Below are 26,201 nucleotides of genomic sequence, written 5' to 3'. Positions count from 1 at the left end.
TATGTAAACACGTGTGCTTATAAAGATATGTAAACAAGGTGTACATGTGCCATGATACGCTGATGCACATGTAAACATATAGTATGCAAACATAAATACCTATGTAAATATATAATATGCAAACAAGCATACATGTAGCACATATGGAAACTCAAGTGTGTGTACCACCATGCAATATGCAAATGCAAACACGCATGTAAGGACAAGCTATGCAAACACAAACACACCTGTAACATATAGCATGCAAACACGGTGAGCGTGTAGACATAGGAAAGGCAAGACCAAGCACACGTGTAAAGGGCAATACCCTTTCAATGAACACCTCACACACCTCAAACCCTTTCTACACTTACACTCTCTCTGGACAGTTGTCAGGTTGATCCAGATACCCTCCGTCCATGACAAATTTCAACACCTGTTCATTAGACAGGCCTTGGTAAGGCTGTTCTGCCAAGCTGGTGATTTCCCAAAGGACCACGCCAAAGGACCTGTCAATGACAGTTGAGAGTAGTAACAAAGAAACCATTCACACACACGCAAAAACACACACATACACACGCAAACACACATGCACACACGCAAACTAGCAAACAACACACGCAAACACACATGCAAACACATGCACATGCACACACACACACACGCACACACACATGCAAACACATGCACACACATACACACGCAAACACACACGCACACACAAACACGCACACAGGCAAACTAGCACACACATGCAAACACATATGCAAACGCATGCACATGCACACACACACACAAACACACACGCACACACACGCAAACACACACAAACACGCACACAGGCAAACTAGCACACACATGCAAACACATATGCAAATGCATGCCGCAAACACACAGGCAAACACACACACGCAAACTAGCACACACACATGCAAACGCACGTGTGCACACATGTAAATACGCAAACACGTGCACACACACGCAAATACATACAAACACAAACACACATGCACACAGGCAAACTAGCACACACACGCCAACACATGTACACACATGCACGCAAACACATGCACAAACATGCAAACACACAGGCACACACATTTAATACACACACAAACACATGCACACATATGTATACACATACACGCGAACAGGCAAACACATACGTGTGCACACACATGCAAATACACACACACGTGCACACACATGCAAATTCACACACGCAAACACACAAACATGCAAACACACACAAACACACGCACACAGGCAAACTAGCACACATACGCAAACACACACACGTTTAATACACAAACACGCAAACACATACACATACACACAAACACACACACGCACTCACACACATGCAAATACACACACAAACGCACACACACACACAAACACGCAAACACATCTCTTGGTTTGCTAGAACATGGTTGGCCAGTTAATAAAACAATTCATGCTGCAGTCCATAAATGCTATGAAAGGAAAATCAATCTTGGGGCCCCCAAATCACTAAACTCAAGGAAAAAGTCCAGCTGGGAACTGCTTGAACACACTTGCCTCCCACTCTATTCAAAGTCCCCCCTCTGCTCACTGAGAAACATTCATATCTGATTGCTTCCTTTGGAGAGGCTCATCAGAAACTCAAAAGAATGCAACCATTTGTCTCTTATCTACCTATGACCTGGAAGACCCCTCCCCGCTTCGAGTTGTCCCGCCTTTCCAGACCCAACCAATGTTCATCTTGCATATGTTGATTGATGTCTCATGTCTCCCTAAAATGTATAAAAGCAAGCTGTGCCCTGACCACCTTGGGCACATGTGGTCAGGATCTCCTGAGGCTGTGTCACGAGCACGCGTCCTCAACCTTGGCAAAATAACCTTCCTAAATTAACTGAGACCTGTCTAAGATTTTCGGGGTTCACAATGCCTCCAGGATTCATCAGGACATAAGAGTGGCCACGGGAAGGTCCTCAGACAGGACGCTGCCTTCCTTTCCCTGATGGAGAGTCCAGGAGGCTGGCAGGCTTCCTTCCCCGCTCTTGGCTGTTCCTAGCACCTGGAATTCAAGCCCAGCGTCCATCCACCCCTCCACACACAACTCACCACATGTCAGAAGAAGTGGTGAAGACCCCATCCTTCAGGGACTCCGGCGCCATCCACCGCACAGGCAGCAGACCCTTGCCCCCTTTCCGGTAGTAATCCGTTTCATAGATGTCCCTGGTCATTCCAAAGTCTGACAACACAAACAATTCACATGCTCTTAACTTCCCACCTTGGTCCTACCATCTGCCATCTTGACTGCCCCACCTCTCACAGAGCCCTAAGAGGGGTTCCCCTGGCCCTGGTGTGCGCTCCCCTGGGTGGTAGCCAAATCCAGTAAGAAGGGATTCTGAGGGTGCACATAGGGAAGTGAAGGGGGAAGATGGGCTACTATTTAAAGGGAGGGAAAAGAAGGTACCAAATGACAAAGAAGCTACATTTTTCTTTTTCTTTCTTTCTTTTTTTTTTTTTATATGGAGTCTCACTCTGTCCTCTAGGCTGGAGTGCGGTGGTGCGATCTCGGTTCACTGCAACCTCTACCTCCCTGATTCAAGCAATTCTCCTGCCTCAGCCTCCTGAGTAGCTGGGATGACAGCTGTCTGCCACCATGTCTAGCTAATGTTTTGTACTTTGAGTAGAGACGGGGTTTCACCATGTTGACCAGGCTGGTCTCGAACTCCTGACCTCCAGTAATCCGCCCGCCTCAGCCTCCCAAAGTGCTGGGATTACAGGTGTGAGCCACTGCGCCTGGCCAGATGTCTTTTTGAGTCATAAATAGAATCATATCACTTCCTGCTGCCCCTTGCTAATGTAAGATAATGTCAAGATGACTTGCTGTGACATACAAGGTCCTTCTGGGTCTGGTTTCTGCCTCTCTCCTCGACCTCACATCTCATGCTGCTCTGGTCCCCTCTCTATTCCTTTTTTGTTTTTTTTTTTTTTTTTTGAGATGGAGTCTTGCTCTGCCACCCAGGCTGGAGTACAGTGGCCGGATCTCAGCTCACTGCAAGCTCCGCCTCCCGGGTTTACGCCATTCTCCTGCCTCAGCCTCCGGAGTAGCTGGGACTACAGGCGCCCGCCTCGTCGCCCGGCTAGTTTTTTGTATTTTTAAGTAGAGACAGGGTTTCACCGTATTAGCCAGGATGGTCTCGATCTCCTGACCTCGTGATCCGCCCGTCTCGGCCTCCCAAAGTGCTGGGATTACAGGCTTGAGCCACCGCGCCCGGCCCTGTTTGTTTTTTTGAAACAGCATCTCACTATTGCCCAGGCTGGAGTGCAGTGATGTAGTCACAGCTCACTGCAGCCTCCACCTCCTGGGCTCAAGCAATCCTCCCACCCCAGCCTCCTGAGTAGCTGGGACCACAGATGTGCACCACCACACCCCTTTTTAAAAAATTTTTCATAGAGATGGAGTCTCACTATGTTGCCCAGGCTGGTCTCAAACTCCTGGACTCAAGCAGTCCTTACACCTTGGCCTTTCAAAGCACTGAGATTACAGGCAGGGCCCCCGGTCCTACAAACATGTCTTTTAAAGAAGTGAATGGGTAAATGAGTTTATCAATACATGCAATTAAATGACAGCCTATGGGGGGAGTGGTCATCCAAAATCTTGCCCAGGCCAGGCACCGTGGCTCATGCCTGTAATCCCAGTGCTTTGGGAGGCCAACACAGCTGGATCATTTGAGGTCAGGAGTTTGAGACCATCCTGGCCAACATGGTGAAACTCTGTCTCTAGTAAAAATACAAAAATTAGCTGCGTGTGGTGGCGCACGCCTGTAAACCCAGCTACTTGGGAGACTAAGGCGGGAGAATCACTTGAACCTGAGAGGTGGAGGTTTCAGTGAGCCGAGATCCTGTCACTGCACTCCAGCCTGGGTGACAGCGCAAGACTCCATCTCATAAAAAAGAAAGAAAGAAAAAAAAAAAGCCAGTGTGGTGGCTCACGCCTGCAATCCCAGCACTTTGGGAGGCCGAGGCAGGAGGATCACGAGGTCAGGACATCAAGACTATCTTGGCCAATGTGGTGAAACCCCGTCTCCACTAAAAATACAAAAATTAGCCAAGTGTGGTGGTGCACACCTGTAGTCCCAGCTACTCGGGAGGCTGAAGCAGGTGAATCACTTGAACTTGGGAGGCGGAGGTTGCAGTGAGCCAAGATTGCACCACTGCACTCCAGCCTGGGCGACAGAGTAAGACTCCATCTCAAAACAAACAAAAACAAACAAACAAAACAAAACAAAACAAAAACCAAAAACAAAAAGAAGTATCTTGCTCCTTTTATACTATCAGAAAAGACCTAGCGGCTCATTATAGACAACTTCCTTCTGAAATCAAACCTGGCCTGGGTTGTTATGTTTTCAAAGCAGAAAGCCACACGAACCTCCAATTTTGACAGTAAAATCATGGGCGACCATGCAGTTTCTTGCTGCCAGGTCCCGATGCACAAACTTCTTGGCATTCAGGTAGGCCATCCCATCAGCAATCTCTGCTGCCATCTGAATCATCTCTTGCAGGGTAGGGGGAGGGCGGCCAGGATTATTCTAAAACCGAAACATGGGGTTGGTGTTTCAGCAGCACCGGGATTCGAGGAGGCCGGGAGCGGGTGCCCCACCGAGTATCCCGCTGGGTCCCCCCGAGGCAGCTCACCTCAGCCTCTGGCCGCAGAGAACGGAGGTAGCTCTTCAGGTCTCCGTGAGCCATCAGCTCCATCACCACCAGCGTGGGCTGGCCCTTGGACACCACTCCCAGGAGGCGTACCTGCAGAGCAAGCAACCAGGGTTCTTGGAGGAGGGTCCGTGATTCAACTCACCAAGGTTCTCCCTGCTGGTGTCTATGTCACATACAGCACCCTGTGGCCTGGATGCAGTGTGCTCAGCCCTGGTCTAGGGGAGCAGACAGATAGGCCTTTGTATTTTTTTTTTTTTTTAATTTTCGAGACGGAATCATGCTCTCTTACCCAGGCTGGAGTGCAGTGGCGTGATCTCGGCTCACTGCAACCTTCACCTCCCAGGTTCAAGCAATTCTCCTGCCTCAGTCTACCAAGTAGCTGGGGTTACAGACGCCCGCCAGCACACCCCGCTAATTTTTGTATTTTTAGTAGAGACAGGATTTCTCCATGTTGGTCAGGTTGGTCTTGAACCCCCGACCTCTGGTGATCCACCTGCCTCAGCCTCCCAAGGTGCTGGGATTACAGCCACCACGCCCGGCCAGGCCGTTGTATTTTAACCATTCTCTCTGCCTGGCTCTCTGTTCCCTGCCACATCCACAGGGCCCAGCTTCTCATGTCCTTGAAGTCTTTGCTCAAATACACCCTTGTCCAACCCTTCTTTCCTCTCTTTCTTCATGTTTCCATAGCATTTTCTCCTAATGTATAAAGGGTTTGGAGTCGGCCGGGGGCAGTGGCTTACGCCTGTAATCTCAGCACTTTGAGAGGCTGAGGCCGGTGGATCACCTGAAGTCAGGAGTTCGAGACCAGTCTGGCCAACATGGCAAAATCCCATCTCTACTAAAAATACAAAAATTAGCTGGGTGCGGTGGTGGGCTCCTGTTATCCCAGCTACTTAGGAGGCTGTGGCAGGAGAACTGCTTGAACCCGGGAGGCAGAGGTTGAGTGAGCCAAGATTACGCCACTGTACTCCACCCTGGGCGACAGAGAGAGACTCTGTCTTAAAAATATATATAAATAAAAATAAAGGTTTTGGAGTCTATCTCCACCTGCTGTTTTGGAAGCTCTACAGGGGCAGGAATCCACTGTATCACAGGGATAAGAGCACGGTTTTAAATGCCCCACAAATATGTGTGGCAAGGATGAAAGCACATGGGACTCAAAGAGAAACAAAGGAGCAGAAAGGCAGGAAGAGTTTGTGCTGCCTTCAAGGGAGAGTAGGAATGATGGCAGGTGGTATGAGGTGGACCTCTCTGTGGTCCTGGGTTACAAAGGAGCCAGGAAAAAGCAAGAAATGGAGGAGTCTAAAAAGCAATGGAAGATTCTGGAAAATGATGGAAGAGTCCAGAAAGTGGTAGAAGATTCCAGAAAATGATAGAAGATTCTAGAAAGTGATGAAAGAGTCTGGAAAGCAATGAAGCATTCCAGAAAGTGATGAGACAGTGATAGAGTCTGGTTCCAGGTGAAGTGGGAGAGGATGTGATTTGGAAAGGGAACGATCCCTCCCCGCACCTTTAGGATGGGTAGTGGAGTGGGGGTTGGGCAGGAGGTTACACCCAGTGTCCTGTGTCACTCTGTGCAGGAGGAGGAGGCAGAGAGAGGGAAGGGGCAGGAAAGCCAGCCTGTGTCCCATCCCCACTGGACTCACCACATGATGGCAGGTGAAGCCCTTCATGACCGAGGCCTCATTGAGGAACTCAATCCGCTCTCGGAGACTGGCTGACTCGTTGACCGTCTTCACTGCCACGCGGGTCTCTGCCTCACCCTTGATGATGTCCCTGGCGTTGCCCTCATACACCATGCCAAAGGAGCCCTGCCCCAGCTCTCGAAGGAGGGTGATCTTCTCTCGAGGCACCTCCCACTCGTCCGGCACGTACACAGAGCATGGAAACACTACTTCTCACTTATCTACACAGCATCTTTGGCAGACCCCTTGGGGGTCTGCAGCCACCTTCCACCCAAGCCCTCACTCAAATCCCCTCGAAAACACTCATGAAGTGAGTTCTGTGATCCAGGACCCACGCCAGGCACTGGGCGTATCACTGAGAACAGGACAGGCATCTGCACCCATGGAGACGGCATGGCAGAGACTCAAGGAAGGAGCCACAACCGGTTCAAGATCCTGGCCAATGTGTTCTGAGACAAACCTGCATCCCCATCCTTCTTGTCTGATTTCAGACCCTTGCCATGGAATGCTGCTACTTCCCACCTGAGACTACTGTTTCTGCAAAGTGCCAAGGGGATGGAAGACAGGTTGTAATAGGTTGGGGGTTAAAAAAAAAAAAAGCCAGGATACTTGGCAGCTCTTCCCATGAAAAGGTAGGAAGAGCTCACCATCCCTTGGCCCTGGGCATGGCCTTGTAAGTTATTTTGGTCAATGGGAATCAGGAGGAATGACCCAAGCAGAAACTCGGAATGGACTATTACCCTGGAGCTTGCCCTCCCTTGCAACTAGGACAGAGTACCATGCAATGAAGCCTACCAGCCTGCTGGAGCCTAAGAGGCCACATGGACAGAGTGAGGCTCAGCCTCCCCCAGCTTAAGGCCCCCACGTTGGGACCACCCAGCCTGCCGACCACCAGACATGTGAGTGAAATCATCTAAGACTACCAAGTGCTAGCTGACACACCACCAACATGTAGCTACATGGGTGAAGCCAGGCAAGACCAGAAGAAGAACCGCCCAGCTGAGCCCAGCCCAAGTTGTCGACCCCATCAAAGGGTCCCAGACCACCTAGATGAGCCCATCCAGGCAGGTGCCAAATACCATGTGTCCACATGCACACGGTAATGAGGTTTCTGCAGCAAGGGCAGTTTGGCAAGCTCAAATGACTAAGAGGGCTTTTCTTGGCCTCCCTGGGGAACCCATCCTTCACTCTCAGTCAATGGTGAAGGCAAAGGAAGCTGTTGAGTAGGGTACTGGTCACTCACAGGGCAGGGATGGTACTTACCATCACTGGCACTGAGATACTCAGGGTTTGAAGAAGCGTAAAGCGGTCCCAGTGGCCCATCTGGCTGCCTGGAGGAGAAAAATGAGGCACATTAGCTTGAGGTTCTCATGGGACTCTGCAGGTCTCCAGAAAGGGGTTTCATACAAGACTCCTCAAGGCAAATGGCAGCCCTTACCAGCAGAATCCCCATAATTCTAGATGCAGTCTAGAGCAGGGATGGGGGACCTTTATGTTTTGAATGGAAGCCCATCAGACAAGTACTTAAGTGCATCAACATGGCAGCAGCACTCATCCCTCCCTGGGTATTTTTTTTTTTCCACATTTCAGAGTTGGAGTCTTGCTGTGTTGTGGCTGGAGGGCAGTGGTTTAATCATAGATCACTGCAGTCTCGACCTTCTGGGCTCCAGAGATCTTCCCACCTCAGCTTTTTGAATAGCTGGGAATACAGGCACTCACCACCACACCTGGCTAATTTTTAAAATTTCGTAAAGACAGGGTCTCACTATGTTGCCCAGGCTGGTCTTGAACTCTTGATCTCAAGTGATCCTCCTGCCTCATCCTTCCGAGTGGTGGGGATTACAGATGTGCACAACCATGCAGGGCTCTGGCTGGCTTTTATTACAATTTATGGCCGTCTATGTAACACTTAAAAGCCACTCACCCAGTACTGTTCTACAGCGAGCTCATCCCGACTGATGAGAAACAATTATTAAATTTTCAGGAAACGAGTGAGCCAGTTATTAAATACAAGCATTATTAAAGATTAAATTGTACAATGCCTTCCAAATAGAACAAAAAATGTAAATTATAGAGGCTTACAATTAAATAAATTACCCTAAAAGCAAAGACAATACATGTTCAAAATTCATCACTTTCTAACTCTCATACTCCATTTTACTATGATCAATGCAGTTGAGGTTATTTACCTTATATCATTTATACACCATATTGTATCCATAGGGTGAATTCAATGGGGAGCTATTATGTATCTCTTTCCGACACTGTACTCAGTACTATTATGTCTACAGCTTGAAATTAGATATGCTGGGAATATTTACATTACAAAAACTGGCAAATGCTATAACTTGGGACTGGATTTGTTGTTCTGTTGTTTGTCCAGGCTTGAGAAAGTGATGAGAAAAATATTTTTGTTTTGTTTTTGAGACACAGTCTCACTCTGCTGCCCAGGGTGGAGTGCAATGGTGTGATCTCAGCTCACTGCAACCTCTGCCTCCCGGGTTCAAGCGATTCTCCTGCCTCGGCCTCCTGAGGAGCTGGGATTACAGGCATGCACCACCACACCCTGCTAATTTTTGTGTTTTTAGTAGAGACGGGGTTTCACCATGTTGGTCAGGCTGGTCTCGAACTCCTGACCTCGTGATCCGCCCGCCTCGGCCTCCCAAAGTGCTGGGATTGCAGGTGTGAGCCACTGCGCCTGGCCGAGAAAAATGTTTAATCATGTAGATTAAACTTCAAAGCGTGTCATGTCTGCAACTGTGACATTGCACTTGGCATAAAACATTAAGAAAATGTTCTTCTGGTATTTAAAAATTATTATATGACTCAGCAAAGACGTCACTCATATCACAGATGAACATATATGTCTTATTTCAGTTTTGTCCTACTCTTTTTTTTTTCTCTCTGAGATGGAGTCTCACTCTGTTGCCCAGGCTGGAGTGCAATGGCGGGATCTTGGCTAGCTGCAACGTCCACCTCCAGGGTTCAAGTAATTCTCCTGCCTCGGCCTCCTGAGTAGCTGGGATTACAGGTGCCTACCACCACGCCCGGTTAATTTCTTAGTATTTTTAGTAGAGATGAGGTTTCACCACGTTGGCCAGGCTGGTCTCAAACTCCTGACCTCAAGTGATCCACCCGCCTTGGCCTCCCAAAATGCTAGGATTACAGGCGTGAGCCACTGTGCCCAGCCATGTCCTACTCTTTCATGTAAATTTTGAAAAATTAATCAACATTCACATTGGAGCTATACTTGTTTAATTAATGGCAATAATAGGTTGGCTTTGGATATAAAGGTTTGGGCAAAAAAAATTTAAAAGTCAACAAAAACATTCTGTAAGAATCAACTGGCTAGAGGGAATTTACAATAAAGAGTTGTATATATCGTAGTATGACAATTATCTGTAAATTGCACATTACACATCCTATATCAGTAAAATTCATAATAAACTTACATATACCTATACCTATATCGAGGCATATTTTCCCCCAGAGAACCAATGGTTCCCAGCACACCACTGAACTCACTCAACTCACCTCTTTCTCAGGAATAGATAAATACTTCCAATCACAACACTGAAGAGAAAGACAAAGATGAGAGGACCGATGATAATTTTTGCAATATTTGACGGGACATCTACTGAAATAGAATAAGAAAATATATGTTTCATATCAGTGTGTTCCTAACAAAGTTCACACCAAAAATCACATCCACTCCTGGAAAGGGTGGGCCACCCTGTTTTCCCCCTCCCTTGTCCATGAACCTCTCTGCTACTCTTCCACACCCTGATTTTTCCAGCAGTCCCACAACAGTCCCGTAGGTTCAGTAGGACCAGGCAGTGGGCTCAGAGGTCAGAATTCTGGTAGCACACTGTTCCCCACCCCCACTCCCAAATCACTGCTCATTTCCACCCCTCCCACATCTCAGGCAGTGGATGCAGGACCCCATACTGTCAGTTTGATGCTCTGCTGCTGCCCCTCTGAAATGCTTATTCATTTTATTTTAATCTTTATCTAGTTACTTATTTTTGTGACGGAGTCTTGCTCTGATACCCAGGCTAGAGTTCAGTGGCACGATCTCGGCTCACTGGAACCTCCTCCTTCTAGGTTCAAGCAATTCTCCTGCCTCAGCTTCCCGAGTAGCTGGGATTACAGGCGTGCATCACCATGCCTGGCTAATTTTTATACTTTTAGTAGAGATGGGGTTTCACCTTGTTGGCCAGGCTGGTCTCAAACTCCTGACCTCAGGCGATCCTCCCGCCTCAGCCTCCGAAAGTGCTGGGATGACAGGCGTGAGCCACCACGCCCGGCCAAATTCTTAATAATTTTAAAGCAAGGAGCTCTGCATTTTCATTTTTCACTAGGTCTTGCAAATTATATAGCTAGTCTCGATCCCAGCGTGACTTTTGACAGATGTAAAATTCTTTTGATTTTTATTTTTTAGAGACAGGGTCTTGCTCTGTCACCCAGGCTGGAGTATAGTGGCACGATCACAGTTCACCGCAACCTCAAACTCCTGGGCCCAAGTGATCTTCCTGTCTCAGCCTCCCAAGTAGCTGGGATTACAGGCATGCGCCACCACAACTGGCTAATTTTTGTATTTTTGTGTGGAGACGGAGTCTCGCTATGTTACTCAGGCCGGTCTCTAATGCCTATCCTCAAGCAATCCTCTTGCCTCAGCCTCCCACAGTGCTGGGACTACAGGTGTGAGCCACCTCACCCAGCCGAAAAACTCTAATAACAAAGATGGAGATGCTAGCAACGGGCCAGGCACTTAACATTTGTGTCATTAAAATGTTCCTCCACCTCCTGGAGTGGTTCTGTTATTATCTCCATGTACAGATGAGGGAGTGCAGGATTGCCAGATAAAGAAAATGTGATACATACACACCATGGAATACTACACAGCCATAAAAAAGAAAGAGATCACGTTCTTTGCAGCAACATGAATGGAGCTGGAGGTGATTATGCTAATTGAATTCACATAGGAACATAAAACCAACTACCTCATGTTCTCCCCCATAAGTGAGAGTAAGACACAGAGCACACATGGACAGAAAGAAGGGAACGGTAGACACCGGGACTGATATGGTTTGGATCTGTGTCCCCACCCAAAGCTCTTGTGGAAATGCAATTCCCAATGTTGGAGGAGTGGCCGGGTGGGATGTGATTGGATCATGGAGGCGGTTTCTAACGGGTTAGCAACATCCCTCCTGGGTACTGTATAATGAGTGGGTTCTCATGGGATCTGGTGGTTTAAAAAGCGTACAGCACCACCCCCCGTCTTAACACCTTGCTCCCATTTCGCCTTCCACCATGATTGAAAGTTTCTTTTTTTTTTTTTTGAGACGGAGTCTCACTCTGTCCACCAGGCTGGAGTGCAGTGGCACGATCTCGGCTCACTGCAAGCTCCGCCTCCTGGGTTCACGCCATTCTCCTGCCTCAGCCTCCCTAGTAGCTGGGACTACAGGCGCCCGCCACCTCGCCGGCTAGTTTTTTGTATTTTTTTTTTTTTAGTAGAGACGGGGTTCACCGTGTTACCCAGGATGGTCTCGATCTCTGACCTTAGATCCGCCTGTCTCGGCCTCCCAAAGTGCTGGGATTACAGGCTTGAGCCACCGTGCCCGGCCTAAACCTCTTTTCTTTATAAATTACTAAGTCCCAGTCTCAGGCTTCTTTTCTTTTCTTTTTTCTCTTCTCTTCTTTTCTTTTCTTTTTCCCTTCCTTCCTTCCTTCCTTCCTTCCTTCCTTCCTTCCTTCCTTCCTTCTTTCCCTCTTCTCTTTTCTTTTCCTTTCTTTCCTTCTTTTTCTTTTTCTTCTCTCTCTCTCTTTCACTATTTCTTTCTTTCTTTTTTTATTTTTTGAGACAGAGTCTCACTTTGTTGCCCAGGCTGGAGTGCAGTGGTGTGATCTCAGCTCACTGCAACCTCTACCTCCTGGGTTCAAGCAATTCTCCTGCCTTAGCCTCCCGAGTAGCTGGGATTACAGGCACACATCACCATGCCCGGCTAATTTTTTTTTATTTTTAGTAGAAACAGGGTTCCACTATATTAGCTAGGCTGGTCTCAAACTCCTGACCTCGTGATCTGCCCACCACGGCCTCCCAAAGTGCTAGGATTACAAGCGTGAGTCACCATGTCTGTCCTCTTTCTCTCTCTTTCTTTCTTTCTTTCTTTCTTTCTTTCTTTCTTTCTTTCTTCCTTTCTTTCTCTCTCTTCTTTCTTTTCTCTTTTTCTTTCTTTCTTCTTTCTTTCTTCTTTCCTTTCTCTCTCTTCTTTCTTTTCTCTTTCTTTCTTCTTCTTTCCTTTCTTTCTCTCTCTTTCTTCTTTTCTCTTTCTTTCTTTCTTTTTCTCTTCTCTTCTTTCTTTCTCTCTTTCTTTCTTCTTTCTTTCTTTCCTTCCTTTCTTTCTCTCTTTCTTTCTTTCCTTTCTCTCTCTTTCTTTCTTTTTTTTTTTTTTGAGACAAGGTCTCACTCTGTCACCCAGGCTGGAGTGCAGTGGTGCCATCTCGGCTCACTGCAACCTCTGCCTCCCCAGTTCAAGCAATTCTCCCACCTCAATCTCCCAAGTGGCTGGGACTACAGGTGCACACCACCATGCCCAGCTAATTTTTGTATTTTTTGGTAGAGATGGGGTTTCACCATGTTGGCCAGGCTGGTCTCAAACTCCTGACCTCACGTGATCGGCCCACCTCGGCCTCCCAAAGTGCTGGGATTACAGGTGTAAGCCACTGTGCCCAGCCAGGTATTTCTTTATTGCAGTGTGAGTACAGACTAACACAGGTGCCTACTTGAGAGTGGTGGGTGAGAAGAGGGAAAGGATCAAAAAATGACCTATGTGGTACTATGCTGATGACATGGGTGACAAAATTATCTGTATGGCAAACCCCCAATGACACACAATTTACTTATATAATGAACTGCACAAGTACCTCTGAAACAAAAATAGAAGTTTTTTTTTTTTTTTTTTTTTAAAGTGCAGGATCAGTCCAGGCATGGTGGTGACTCATACCTGTAATTCCAGCACTTTGGGAGGCTGAGGTGGGTGGATCACTTGAGGTCAGGAGTTTGAGACCAGCTGGCCAATGTGGTGAAATGCCATCTCCACTAAAAATACAAGAATTAGCCAGGCGTGGTGGTGTGCACCTGTAGTCCCAGTTACTGTGAGGCTGAGGTGGGAGAATCACTTGAACCTGAAAGGTGGAGGCTACAGTGAGCTGAGATTGTGCCACTGCACTCCAGAACAAGCATCAAGTGCAGGATCAGACAGAGCAAGCACCTAGCCCCAGTCACACAGCGGCAGCTGGTAGGCGGGACAGTCAAGGCCAGGACCAGCACCTGTGGCCTCTCCATGTTATCCTCTTAAATGTTCCACCATGCTCAGTGCTTAGCACAGCCCCAACTAGCTGAGGCTGCCATGGAGACTTACAATAGTCTGTGACGTAGAAATAGGTGGGTTCCGTCCAGGAGCCGTTGCCCGCCAGGGAGGTGGCCCGGACTCGCACGCTGTAGTTCCCCGGCGACAGCCCGCGCAGCCTGCAGCCCCGTTCCAGAGCGAAGTGCTTGCGGGAGACACAGAGATGCAGCTCCTGGAAGGAAGAGAGGAGGAGGAGGAGGGTGGCTGAGTTTTGCACATTTGGGAGTGTCCGCCCCTAGCAGAGAGCTCATAGCCAGGATCCTGCTCAGAAATGATGCCAAGGCAGCAAAGCACAGACTAAGACACTCAAGTGACTTTGAGAATTGCTGAATTTTATAACCACAGTGCTAGGGATAAGGATATAGATAAAGAGATTATCATTACTGGAAAGGGCCAAACTTCATAAGCCAGAAGCCGAGCATTAGACCCTGATGGTTTCTTTTCTTTTCTTTTCTTTTCTTTTTTCTTTTTTCTTTTGTTTTTGAGACGGAGTTGCCCAGGCTGGAGTGCAATGGCGCAATCTCGGCTCACTACACCTCTCAGGTTCAAGTGATTCTCCTGCCTCAGCCCCTGAATAGCTGGGATTACAGGCACCCACCACCACACCCGGCTAGTTTTGCATTTTCAGTAGAGTCAGGGTTTTACCATGTTGGCCAGGCTGGTCTCAAACTCCTGACCTCAAGTGATCTGCCCACCTCAGCCTCCCAAAGTGCTGAGGTTACGGGTGTGAGCCACTGCGCCTGGCCCTATTATCTATTTTCTATTAATATTATTTTCTATAATATTATCTTTCTAAAAATCATTTGTTTTATTTTTAATTGACAACAGTCACATAGGTCTGGCACAGTGGCTCATGCCTGTAATCCCAGCCCTATGGGAGGCCATGATGGGAGGATCACTGGAGCCCAGGAATTAAAGACCAACCCGGGAAACATAGTGAGACCCCATTTCCACAGAAAATAGAACAATTAGCCAGGGACAGTGGTTCGCGCCTGTAGTCCCAGCTACTCAGGAGCCTAAGGTGGCAGAATCACTTGAGCCCAGGAGGTCAAGGGTGCAGTGAGCTATGAAAGCTCCACTGCACTCCAGCCTGGGTGACAGGCTAGACCCTGTCTATAAAACAAACAAACAAAAATAAAAATAACAGTGGTATACACGTATGGGGTACAGTGTAAAGTTATGATACAGTATAAATTGTGGAATGATTAAAACAAGCTAATTAAATGCTCATCAGTTCATGTACTTATTTCTTTGTTGTGAGAATATTTAAAATCTATTCTTCTAGCCATTTTGCAATATGTGTTATTAGCTACAGTCACCATTCGTGTACAGAGCAATGGATTCCAAGAACGTATTCCTCCTGTCTGAAACTTTGCACCCTTTGATTCACATCTCTCCTTATTCTTCCTTTGATTGTTTTTTTCCCTGACCATTTTAAAATGCAAAAGTGGGCAGGGCGTGGTGGCTCATGCTTATAATTCCAACACTTTGGGAGGCTGAGGCGGCCAGATCACTTGAGGTCAGGAGTTCAAGACCAGCCTGGTCAAGATGGTAAAACCCTGTCTCTACCCAAAATACAAAAATTAGCTGGACTTGGTGGCGCACACTGTAATCCTAGTTACTCAGAGGCTGAGACAGGAGAATCACTTGAACTCGGGAGACGGAGGTTGCAGTGAGCCGAGATTGTGCCACTGCACTCCAGTCTGGGCGACAGAGCAAGACTCCGTCTCAAAAATAAATACATAAATAAATAAAATGCAAAAGTGACTCCCTGCTCACAAATCATTACAAATCAGGCAGCAGGCCACATTTAGCCTATGGGATATAGTTTACTGACTGACCCCTGGTTTAAGAGATTATATGGTTTGTCTGCGGTCTCATAGCTGCAAAGTGGCAGGGCCAGCTCTTGAACTGTCTGGCTCTACAGCTACTCGGGAGGCTGAGGCAGGAGAATGGCGTGAACCCGGGAGGCGGAGCTTGCAGTGAGCCGAGATTACACCACTGCACTCTGGCCGGGGTGACAGAGCAAGACTCCGTCTTAAAAAAAAAAAAGAAAAAGAAAAAAGAAAAAAAAGAGAACTGTCTGGCTTTATAACTTCTCCTTAAGACTACGGCAGAATATTTTTGCCATGTCTCCAGCAAAATTAAAAAAGGATGGAAATGAAGGATCTGCAGGGCCTATGCCAGATTTCCTGCCTTTCCCTGCAACTCCCGGCCTCTGTCGCATCAGAACCAAATGGATAAATGGGCTTAATGTCTAAGGACAAATAAAAAAACTCTTTCTTTGCCACGGTGCTGCCTTTCGATTTTTTTTTTTTTTTACTCATTATAAAAAGAGTTGAAGGCCAGGCACAGTGTGGCTCATGCCTGTAATCCCAGCACTTTGGGAGGCCGAGGAGGGCAGATGACGAGGTCAAGAGATCGAGACCATCCTTGCAAAATGGTGAAACCCTGTCTCTACTAAAAATACAAAAATTAGCTGGGCGTGGTGGCAAGTGCCTGTAATCCCAGCTACTCGGGAGGCTGAGGCAGGAGATTCACTGGAACCCGGGAGGCGGAGTTTGCAGTGAGTTGAGATCGCGACACTGCACTCCAGCCTGGGCAACAGAGCAAGACTGTCTGAAAAAGAAAACGTGGTACACTTCGCCTCAAAATAAAATAAAATAAGTACATAAATAAATAAATAAAACAGTGGGGATAAAACAGCTGGGATCCACCCAAATGGAGATTCGCAAAGTGCAAAACATACCTTGTGATAAGCATGTAACTAGAGGTAAAACGAGAACTTCCGAGAAGAGACAGGAGGCTCTCGGGAATAAGACCATGAAACCTGCAAGCATCGAGCCAAAACTCTGAAAAGTTTTCGAAACAGTTCCAAGCTAATAGTGCATGCAGAGAACCAGGCTGGAACATTTAGGAGGGGGGTGGAGAGTGGAGAAGAGAAATAAATGGTTTTTTTTTTAAAAAAAAAAAGCCAACAACCCCGTGTTTATCATGTGACCGTAACAGCAAGAAAACAAATCAGTCTGATGGCAGGGGTGGGGGCAGGGAACTCCAGTCCAAAGTTTCTTCCAAGTGGAATGAGTCACCGAGTAGAGAGGGACGAATAAGCAAATATAGAAACCCAAGGTAGCTGCTATCCAGGACAAAGGGGAAACGCATCTTCTTCTTTTTTTTTTTTGGAGACGGAGTTTCGTTCTTGTCGCCCAGGCTGGAATGCAGTGGTGAGATCTTGGCATCTTGGCTCACTGCAACCTCCGCCTCCTGGGTTCAAGCGATTCTCCTGCCTCAGCCTCCTGAGTAACTGGGATGACAGGTGCATGCCACAGCATGACTCTGTCTCTAAAAAAAAAATTATTTTAAGGGAGATACTGAAAAAAATGCAATTAAATAGCCAGAGGTGGCTTTGTTTATGAAACCAGCAAAAGAAAAAAAAACATAACACTCACCGGCTGGGCGCAGTGGCTCACACCTGTAATCCCAGCACTTAGGGAGGCCAAGGCAGGCGGATCCCGAGATCAGGAGTTTGAGACCAGCCTGACCAACATGGTGAAACCCCATCTCTACTAAAAGACAAAAATTAGTCGGGTGTGATGGTGGGCTCCTGTAGTCCCAGATACTCAGGAGGCTGAGGCAGGAGAATCACTTGAACCCAGGAAGCAGAGGTTGCAGTGAACCGAGATTGCACCAATGCACTGTAGCCTGGGCTACAGAGATAGACTCTGTCAAAAAAAAAAAAAAAAGTCGGCCGGGCGCGGTGGCTCAAGCCTGTAATCCCAACACTTTGGGAGGCCGAGACGGGCGGATCACGAGGTCAGGAGATCGAGACCATCCTGGCTAACACGGTGAAACCCCGTCTCTACTAAAAAAAAAAAAAAAAGAAAGAAATGCCAAACTCTTTCCTAAAGCAGCTGTGCCATTTTATGTTCCCACCAGCAACGTATGAGCGTTCTGATTTCTCCTCACCCTCACCAACACTAATTACTGTCCATCTTTTTGGTTTTTGCCATGCTCGTGGGCACGAAGTGGTATCGCATTGTGCTCTTGATCTGTATTTTTGTCACGGCTAATTTGGGGCTGAGTTTTGTGTTCTGTCCTGGTACCAGGGTGGCGTTGAGGGTGGGAGGTGAGAGCCACTCAAGGGAGAGGAGCAGCTTCCAAAGGAAGGTCAGGACAGTGTTGACAGCAAGGATACAGATTCTGCAGAGTGAACAATGCCTGTTTCCACTGCAGATCCTCCTTGATTTTTTTTCCTGCTTCTGTGTCCAACTTGTCCCTGTTCACCCAGAACTTTCTGAGTGTGGACACTGAAAATCTCACGTCCCAGGGAGCCCTCAGTCCTGGGTAAACCTAGACAACTGGTCACCCTGTTGGCATTGGATTTAACTCGAATCCTAACTTCTCCTAGCTTTTTCCCATGCCTTTGACTGGCCTGTGTCTCCTGTTCCTGTGACCCAAGGGTCACTATTAGGAAGTCCCACCACAAATCCCCAACAGCCTCTGCCCCACACAGCACAACCCCAATCCCACCCAGACCAACTCTGTTCACCCTAGAGAGAAGCAGAGATGGGGAGAAAATGAAAGGAGAATGTGAGGTTACAGTCACCTTCTTAAGAACCTTTTCATAGACACATTTCTGTTAATGCCAACAATTTCCTTAATTACCTAGCATTGCTTTGATCAAGAAAAAAAGTGATGTACAACTTTATTTATTTACATATATATAGAGAGATGGAGTCTCACTCTGTCATCCAGGCTGGCGTGCAGTGGTGTGATCTTGGATCACTGCAATCTCTGCCTCCCAGGTTCAAGCGATTCTCCTGTCTTAGCCTCCCAAGTAGTTGGGACTACAGGAGCACACCACCACGCCCAGCTAATTTTTGTATTTTTAGTAGACACAAGGTTTCACCATGTTGGGCCGGGCTGGTCTTGAACCCTGACCTCAGGTGATCTGCCCTCCCAAGGTGCTAGGATTACAGGCGTGAGTCACTGCTCCCAGCCTAAAACTTTATTTTTATGTACGCAATTTATACTGTTGGAATATAATTTTACTACATTTACAAAATTCTCTCTAGCACGTGGTGGGAGTGAATATTATAGTATGTAAGTTACATCTCAATAAAGCTGTTTCTAAATTTAAAAAAAAAAAATCCCTCATGCCCAAGCCAATCAGCATACAGCATTCCTCTGGTCACATGATTGGGCATTGGGTGTCACATGACCTCAGTCTAGCTGGGAATGCTGGGATGCACTCTGTCTTCCTCTGGGTTTGGCACTGCAAAGAAATGAGGTTTGGAACTACTACAACCACAGGTGGACAGCCAGGGGCTACTGGGCTCACTGCCAGGAGCCTTAAGATGCAACCCACTCAGGCCAGGTGTGGTGGCTCACACCTGTAATCTCAGCACTTTGGAATGCCAAGGTGGATTACCTGAGGTCAGGAGTTCGAGACCAGCCAGGCCAACATGGTGAAACTCCATCTCCATTAAAAATACAAAAATTAGCTAGGTGTGGTGGTGGGTGCCTGTAATCCCAGCTACTCAGGAGGCTGAGGCAGGAGAATCGCTTAAACCCGGGAGGCAGAGGTTGCAGTGAGCTGAGATTGCACCACTGCACTCCAGCCTGGATGACAGAGTGAACGAGATTCCATCTCAAAAAAAAAAAAAAAAAAAGATGCAACCGACCCAAAGGAATCCTGGATCCAGCCATTCCTGAAGCTCCTCAGTTGTTCAGCTCTGGGAGCTAATAAGCTTTTCCTCTATCATAAACTAGTTTGGATACAGGGGGATTCTTAACTGCTGGGGGATAACACAAGGGAACTAAATTCCAGAGCGTGTAATTTTAACTTCTACATTACACCGAACAAAGGTCATTCCAAACATTTTATCTTAGTTTTTTGGAGACAGAGTGTTCTTGCTCTGTCACCCAGTCTGGAGTGTAGTGACTGAGTCATAGCCCACTATAACCTGGAGCTCCTGAGCTCAAGCAATTCTCTCCTCAGCCTCCCAAGCAGATGGGGCTATAGGCACAGACCACCACACCTAGTTAATTTTGAAAATTTTTTTGCAGAGATGGGGTCTGGCTATGTTGCCCAGTCTCAAACTCCTGGCCTCAAAGCAATCCTCCCACCTCAGCTTCCTGAGTCACTGGAATTATAGGCAGGAGCCACCATGCTTGGCCCCCAAACATCGTTTTAAATGGCTCTTCATCCACCAATTCTATGGATGCCCCATCTTCCATGTGGCCATTCTCCAGTGGATGGATGTCTAGTGGTTTGCATATTTTGCTACTGATGAAAATCTTGTGCATAGAGCTTTGTTCCCTGCCCCAAATTTGAATGATTTCCTTAGGACCTACAGGATTAATACATATAGGATAATATATTAATAAATTTTGCAATTACAGCCCCCAGGGAATCATGACTTTCTGTGTCTATGAGACTCTGGAAGCCTCAGTATCCAGCTCACTGAGATACTCAGAGGATGCACTGTACTTCCTCATTCTGGGCTTAGCCACGAGCTCACTTTGCCAAAGGGACACTAGCAAATGTGATGTGAACAGAGTCCTGAGAAGTGTTTGTATATGGAACATGTCCTTCCTTGCCTGGGCTAGCTCGCTGGGCAGTGAGAGAACACATGCGGAAAAAGCTCCGAGTGTCCCCAGCTGAGGCCCCAGTCACGTGAATGAGGCCATCCAGCTCCAGCCAAACTGGCCCATGACAAAGGAATCACCCAGTGAACCTGCAGAATTGAGAGAAAGTATAAATGTCTTTTTTTTTTTTTGCCTGAAACAGAGTCTGTCACCCAGGCTGGAGTGCAGTGGTGTGATCTCGGCTCACTGCAACCTCCACCTCCCAGGTTCAAGTGATTCTCCTGCCTCAGCCTCCCAAGTAGCTGGGATTGCAGGCACGCACCACCATGCCCGGCTAATTTTTGTATTTTTAGTAGAGACCATGTTGGTCAGGTTGGTCTCAAACTCCTGACCTCGTGATCCACCCGCCTCGGCCTCCCAAAGTGCTGGGATTACAGGCGTGAGCCACTGTACCCGGCCAATGTCTTTGCTTTCAACCAGGACCTTTGGGGGCAGTTTGTCACGCAGCAAGAACTGACTGAAACAGTAACTAAAGCTGTCGATCCAAAAAGTGAAACTGCTTTCCAGATAAAATCTGTATTACCTAAAACGGTAAAAACCAGAGGCAATCCAAATCCCCAAAAATAAATGATACCCCAATCATGAGATTAAACTCTATGTAGCAACTACAAATCATAATTCCAAAGGCTATTGTGGACAGAGACATCAAAAGGCAGAAGAAAGTAACTGAAGAATATGGATTAGAGGCATATGCACATTTGTGCCAATTAAAAACTAGCTGTGCTTTGTATGGTAAGGAATTTTATTTTAAAAACGAATGTTAACAAAGGCAAATCAAGCCATTCATTCAGCAAATAGGGCCCCAAAATAGGCCCAGAATGACAATTTCAGTAAGGACACTTGCTAGTTTTGAAAGTTTACTTTTTCTGTGAAGGGCCACATATAGCCTCTGTTGTGTATTCTTTTTTTTTTTTTTTTTTTTTTTGAGACAGAGTCTTGCTCTGTCACCCAGGCTGGAGTGCAGTGGCACGATCTTGGCTCACCACAACCTCTCTCTCCCGGGTTCAAGCAATTCTCCCTGCCTTAGCCTCCCGAGGAGTAGCTGGGATTACAGGCACCTGCCATTACGCCTGGCTAATTTCTGTATTTTTAGTAGAGATGGAGTTTCGCCGTGTTGCCCAGCCTGGTCTTGACGTCCTGACCTCAGTCCTGTTGCACATTCTTTACAATGTTCTGCAAGCCAGATTTGGCCCACAAGCCATAGTGTACAGATCTCAATTCTAAATTATTGTCAAAGCCAAAATCTTTGGTTGCCAAGAGTAGATGTGGTCCCAGGAGGGGTAAACAGAGGGAGGTCCACTTGGTTATAGGAGGACTCTCTCTCAAAGTTCCAGGAAATCAGACATTTTGCTGTAGCCTCTGTTAGTTGTTGGCAAACCCTGGCCCACCAGCTAAACCTGGCCCACCACTTGTTTTTGTAAATAAAGTTTTATTGGCACACAACCACACCCATTCATTTACATATCACCCATAGCAGCTTTCTCAGTAGAATGGTGGAATTCAGTAGTTGTAACAGAAATCATCTGGCCACAGAGTCAAACATGTTTACTATACAAACCTTTATGGAAAAAAAAATTGGCAAATCTGGATTCGAATATCAGCCTTGCATTTGGATTCTGATTCTATTCTTTTTTTTTTTTTTTGAGACGGAGTCTTGCTCTGTCGCCCAGGCTGGAGTGCAGTGGCGCGATCTCGGCTCACTGCAAGCTCCGCCTCCCGGGTTTACGCCATTCTCCTGCCTCAGCCTCCCAAGTAGCTGGGACTACAGGCGCCCGCCATTTCGCCCGGCTAGTTTTTTGTATTTTTTTAGTAGAGACGGGGTTTCACCGTGTAGACCAGGATGGTCTCGATCTCCTGACCTCGTGATCCACCCGTCTCGGCCTCCCAAAGTGCTGGGATTACAGGCTTGAGCCACCGCGCCCGGCCTCTGATTCTATTCTTCCAGGTTTTATGCAGCAGCTTAAACTCTGGAAGCCTCAGTACCCAGCTCACGGGGATAATGTGAGGATGTATTGTACTTCCTCAATCTCAACAGGTATATTATTTTTGCATTTTGGCATTTCTGAAATTGGAGTGCATCTTACAAGCAATGCATCTTACAAACACTTAATAGTGCTCAGGATCTATATTCTAGGAAAAAATAAAAATAAAATTAGAATTAACAGCACCTTTTTTTTTTTTTCTTTTGCCTGGCTGTCCATAAAAATAACGGGGCCTCTCAAAATTTCCTAGAGGTAATAAAATGTGATCAATGAGATACTGTGTGTAACGTGCTAAATGTGTTTGGGACATACGGTGAGCTCTGGGAATAGTTTAGCAACTGTTTGGGTTCTTTTGGGTTGTTTATCTTGGATTCTGTGTCTTGTGCATCTCTGCATTCACCCAGCACTTGCATGGTGTCTGGCTGAATGGAAGCATCCAACGAAAGTAACTTATAAGGTTTTTTGTTGTTGTTGTTGCGGTTTTTTTTTTTCTTTTTTTTGAGACAGAGTCTCACTCTGTCGCCCAGGCTGGAGTGCAGTGGCATGATCTTGGCTCACTGCAAGCTCCGCCTCCCAGGTTCACACCATTTTCCTGCCTCAGCCTCCCGAGTAGCTGGGACTACAGGCCCCCGCCACCACGCCCGGCTAATTTTTTTTGCATTTTTAGTAGAGACAGAGTTTCACCATGTTGGCCAGGATGCTCTCGATCTCCTGACCTCGTGATCTGCCTGCCTCAGCCTCCCAAAGGGCTGGGATTACGGGCATGAGCCACCGTGCCCGGCCTGTTGTTGCTGTTTTTGAGACAGAGTCTCGCTCTGTCACCCAGGCTGGAGTACAATGGCCAATCTCGGCTCACTGCAACCTCCACCTCCTGGGTTCAAGTGATTCTCCTGCCTCAGCTTCCCACCTTGGCCTCCTGAGTAGCTGGGATTACAGGCACCCACTACCACACCTGGCTAATTTTTGTATTTTTAGTAGAGACGAGGTTTCACCATGTTAGCCAGGCTGGTCTCAAACTCCTGGCCTCAAGTGGTCTGCCTGCCTCAGCCTCCCAAAGTGCTTGGATTACAGGTGTGAGCCACCATGCCCAGCAACGTATAAGGTTTTAAGACTCAATAACTCCTTCTAAAGTGAAATGAGTTTCCTGTCGTGGTGGGAGACAGACATCATTCAGCTTAGAAGACACAGCTGAAAAGCAATGTGAGAAACTAAGAAAACTAACAAACTTGTAGGTTGGCATTTCTGACCCATCTTCCTGGGAAGTCAAGTATCAAGGCTTTAAGTGCTAATAGCACAGTATCTGATGAGAGAAGCACTGGAATCAGAATTTCAGCAGAGGAAGGAGGTACCAAGGGCAACTCTGAAGGGGCGTGCTGAAGCGTGAAGGGGCGTGCCCAAGAGTCAAGCACCTTACCTCATCGCCATATCGCCGATAACTCACTTCATACAGCACGATCAGACCATTGGGCTCCTTCGGCTCCTGCCACATCAAGTGGACGATGTTGTTCTCAAAGATTTCGTGTGTCACAGGGCCAACAATGTCATCAGCCTTGGCTGTAAGGAGAGGAAGTGAGAGGCAGGAATGTAACTGTTGGATCAGATCCCACTTCTGCCACCTGCCCATGGTGCAACTTTGGGCTGGTGACATCATTTTCCCACATCCCATTTTCCTCATCAGAGAATGGACATCTAAAACTCATCCCACAGGATTGTTAGGAAGATTAAATGGATTACTTTCTGCATATAACTTTTTTTCTGAGATGGAGTCTTGCTCTGTCACCCAGGCTGCAGTACAGTGGTGTATTTTCTAAAGTTTACATAATGGTTGCCTATGACTCTTATAATTTAAAAATATGGCCCGGTATGGTGGCTCATGCCTGTAATCCCAGCACTTTGGGAGTTCAAGGTTGGTGGACCACTTGAGCTCAGGCATTGGAGACCAGCCTGGGAAACATGGTGAAACCCTGTCTCTACTGAAAATACAGGTGTGGTGGCACACACCTGTAGTCCCAGCTACTCGGGTGGCTGAGGCAGGAGAATTGCTTGAACCAGGGAGGCGGAGATTGCAGTGAGCCAAGATTGCGCCATTGCACTCCAGCCTGGGTGACAGAGCAAGGCTTCATCTCATTAAAAAAAAAAAAAAGGCCAGGCTCAGTGGCTCATGCCTATAATCCCAGCACTTTGAGAGGCTGAGGTGGGTGGATCATTTGAGCCCAGGAGTTCGAGACCAGCCTGGGCAATATGGTGAAACCCCATCTCTACTAAAAATACAAAAATTAGCTGGGCGTGCTGGCAGACACCTGTAGTCCCAGCTACTCAGGAGGCTGAAGCAAGGAATCACTTGATGGAGGAGGCAGAGGCTGGAGTGAGCTGAGGTCGCACCACTGTACTCCAGCCTGGGCGACAGGGCAAGGCTCTGTCTCAAAAAAAAAAAAAAAAGGCCAATAAGGTAACATACAGATATGCACTGCTCAGAGGGTGGAGAATCTGTCTTTGGTCAGCCTGGGTGTCCCATCGCATGACACTCGGACCCCAGGGCAGCAGCCCCACCTTCAGGCATGGTCCTGGCGCTGACGTAGGCTGCCACACTGCACCGTTCCTCAGGGGTGTCTTGGTTGCAAGCCTGCAGCTCGATGCGATAGCCCGTGAAGTGTCGCAAGCCGGAGATGACCAGCGACTCCTTGTTCACCACCTTCTCAAAGGGCCTGTGCTCCTCCGGACTCGTGGGCGTGCTGGTCGAGGAAGTGTTGGGGAAAGCTGCCACCGTGGGCACGGCCGCCGTCACATTCCCAACATCGCCAAGGGACCTGCGTTTCCGAGATGGCCTGGAATGCCAGTAGGACATGCATGATCACACCATCACCATCATTTTTTTTTTTAAATGACGCTAGAGAATTAAAAGGCTCGATGAAGAAGAAAGATCAGAGTGCAGGAGGGTGCAGCGCTGGGGAACATGGATTACAATGCAGACTGCCAGGAATGACCACCCAGGGCAGCTTTCAAGATGCCCTTGTGAGCATCTGAAGGATTAGAGCAGGCCCACCTCGTGAGGGATGAGTGCTTCTAAGACCATCAATAGTAGACACACACCGATATTCCCCTCGACATGCTCGATTTCAGGTTCCTCATTTTGCAGATAAATAGGCCAGCCAGGGTCAGTGACAAAAATAAGACACCAAAAGCATGTAAGAGTCTAGCTTTTCAGGAAGCCCTGCCAAATGGCATTTGCTCAATGGTCCAAGCTACTGATCGACATCGTCAGTTTAAACAGGAAAAAATACATCTTCTCCTTCTTCTGACTGCTCAGGGCACCTGCATAATTTGAGCGATGAAGCTGTAATTCTTAGAAAAGGAATCACAGCACTCAGGTCAGGAAGATTAACTCCAAGAAACATCTGTGCAATCAGCACACTTCTCCCCATCCCTTGAAAAGATACATCAAACAACAAATGTTGATAGCTAGCAAATTTTAAAATACAAAGAAAAAAGGATAAAGGAGAAAATGTAGGCTGGGCGAGGTGGCTCACGCCTGTAATTCCAGTACTTTGGGAGGCCAGGCGGGCAGATAACCTGAGGTCAGGAGTTCGAGACCAGCCTGGCCAACATGGGGAAACCCTGTCTCTACTGAAAATACAAAAATTAGCTGAGCCTGGTGGTGTACAGCTGTAATCCCAGCTACTCAGGAGGCTGAGGCAAGAGAGTCGCTTGAACCCAGGAGGCAGAGGTTGCAGTGAGCCGAGACTGCGCCACTGCACTCCAGCCTGGGCGACAGAGCGAGACTC

The 26,201-nt window shown here is 47.5% G+C and overlaps 1 protein-coding gene across 4 annotated transcripts in view; it reads right to left on the bottom strand.

Annotated features, from left to right (window-relative positions):
* The window catches only part of INSR (insulin receptor), a 189,408-nt gene that overhangs the window by 6,848 nt on the left and 156,359 nt on the right, over positions 1-26,201 (bottom strand). For 2 of the 4 annotated variants that reach the window (XM_033200527.1, XM_033200529.1), the window contains 10 exons: positions 24,970-25,244; positions 23,834-23,973; positions 13,799-13,958; positions 9,909-10,011; positions 7,638-7,705; positions 6,336-6,580; positions 4,669-4,779; positions 4,403-4,562; positions 2,086-2,215; positions 354-488 (listed from right to left, as the gene is read on the bottom strand). In XM_033200527.1, coding sequence (XP_033056418.1) covers positions 354-488; positions 2,086-2,215; positions 4,403-4,562; positions 4,669-4,779; positions 6,336-6,580; positions 7,638-7,705; positions 9,909-10,011; positions 13,799-13,958; positions 23,834-23,973; positions 24,970-25,244 — 1,527 coding nt within the window. The remainder of the gene's footprint in view (positions 1-353; positions 489-2,085; positions 2,216-4,402; positions 4,563-4,668; positions 4,780-6,335; positions 6,581-7,637; positions 7,706-9,908; positions 10,012-13,798; positions 13,959-23,833; positions 23,974-24,969; positions 25,245-26,201) is intronic. The other 2 variants (XM_033200528.1, XM_033200530.1) reach the window with 1 other exon arrangement.

Source organism: Trachypithecus francoisi, unplaced genomic scaffold, assembly GCF_009764315.1.
Source record: "Trachypithecus francoisi isolate TF-2019V2 unplaced genomic scaffold, Tfra_2.0 Lachesis_group5, whole genome shotgun sequence".
Taxonomy (NCBI): domain Eukaryota; kingdom Metazoa; phylum Chordata; class Mammalia; order Primates; family Cercopithecidae; genus Trachypithecus; species Trachypithecus francoisi.
The sequence above is the reverse complement of the archived record's forward strand: the minus strand, read 5'-3'. Positions and strand labels throughout refer to the sequence as shown.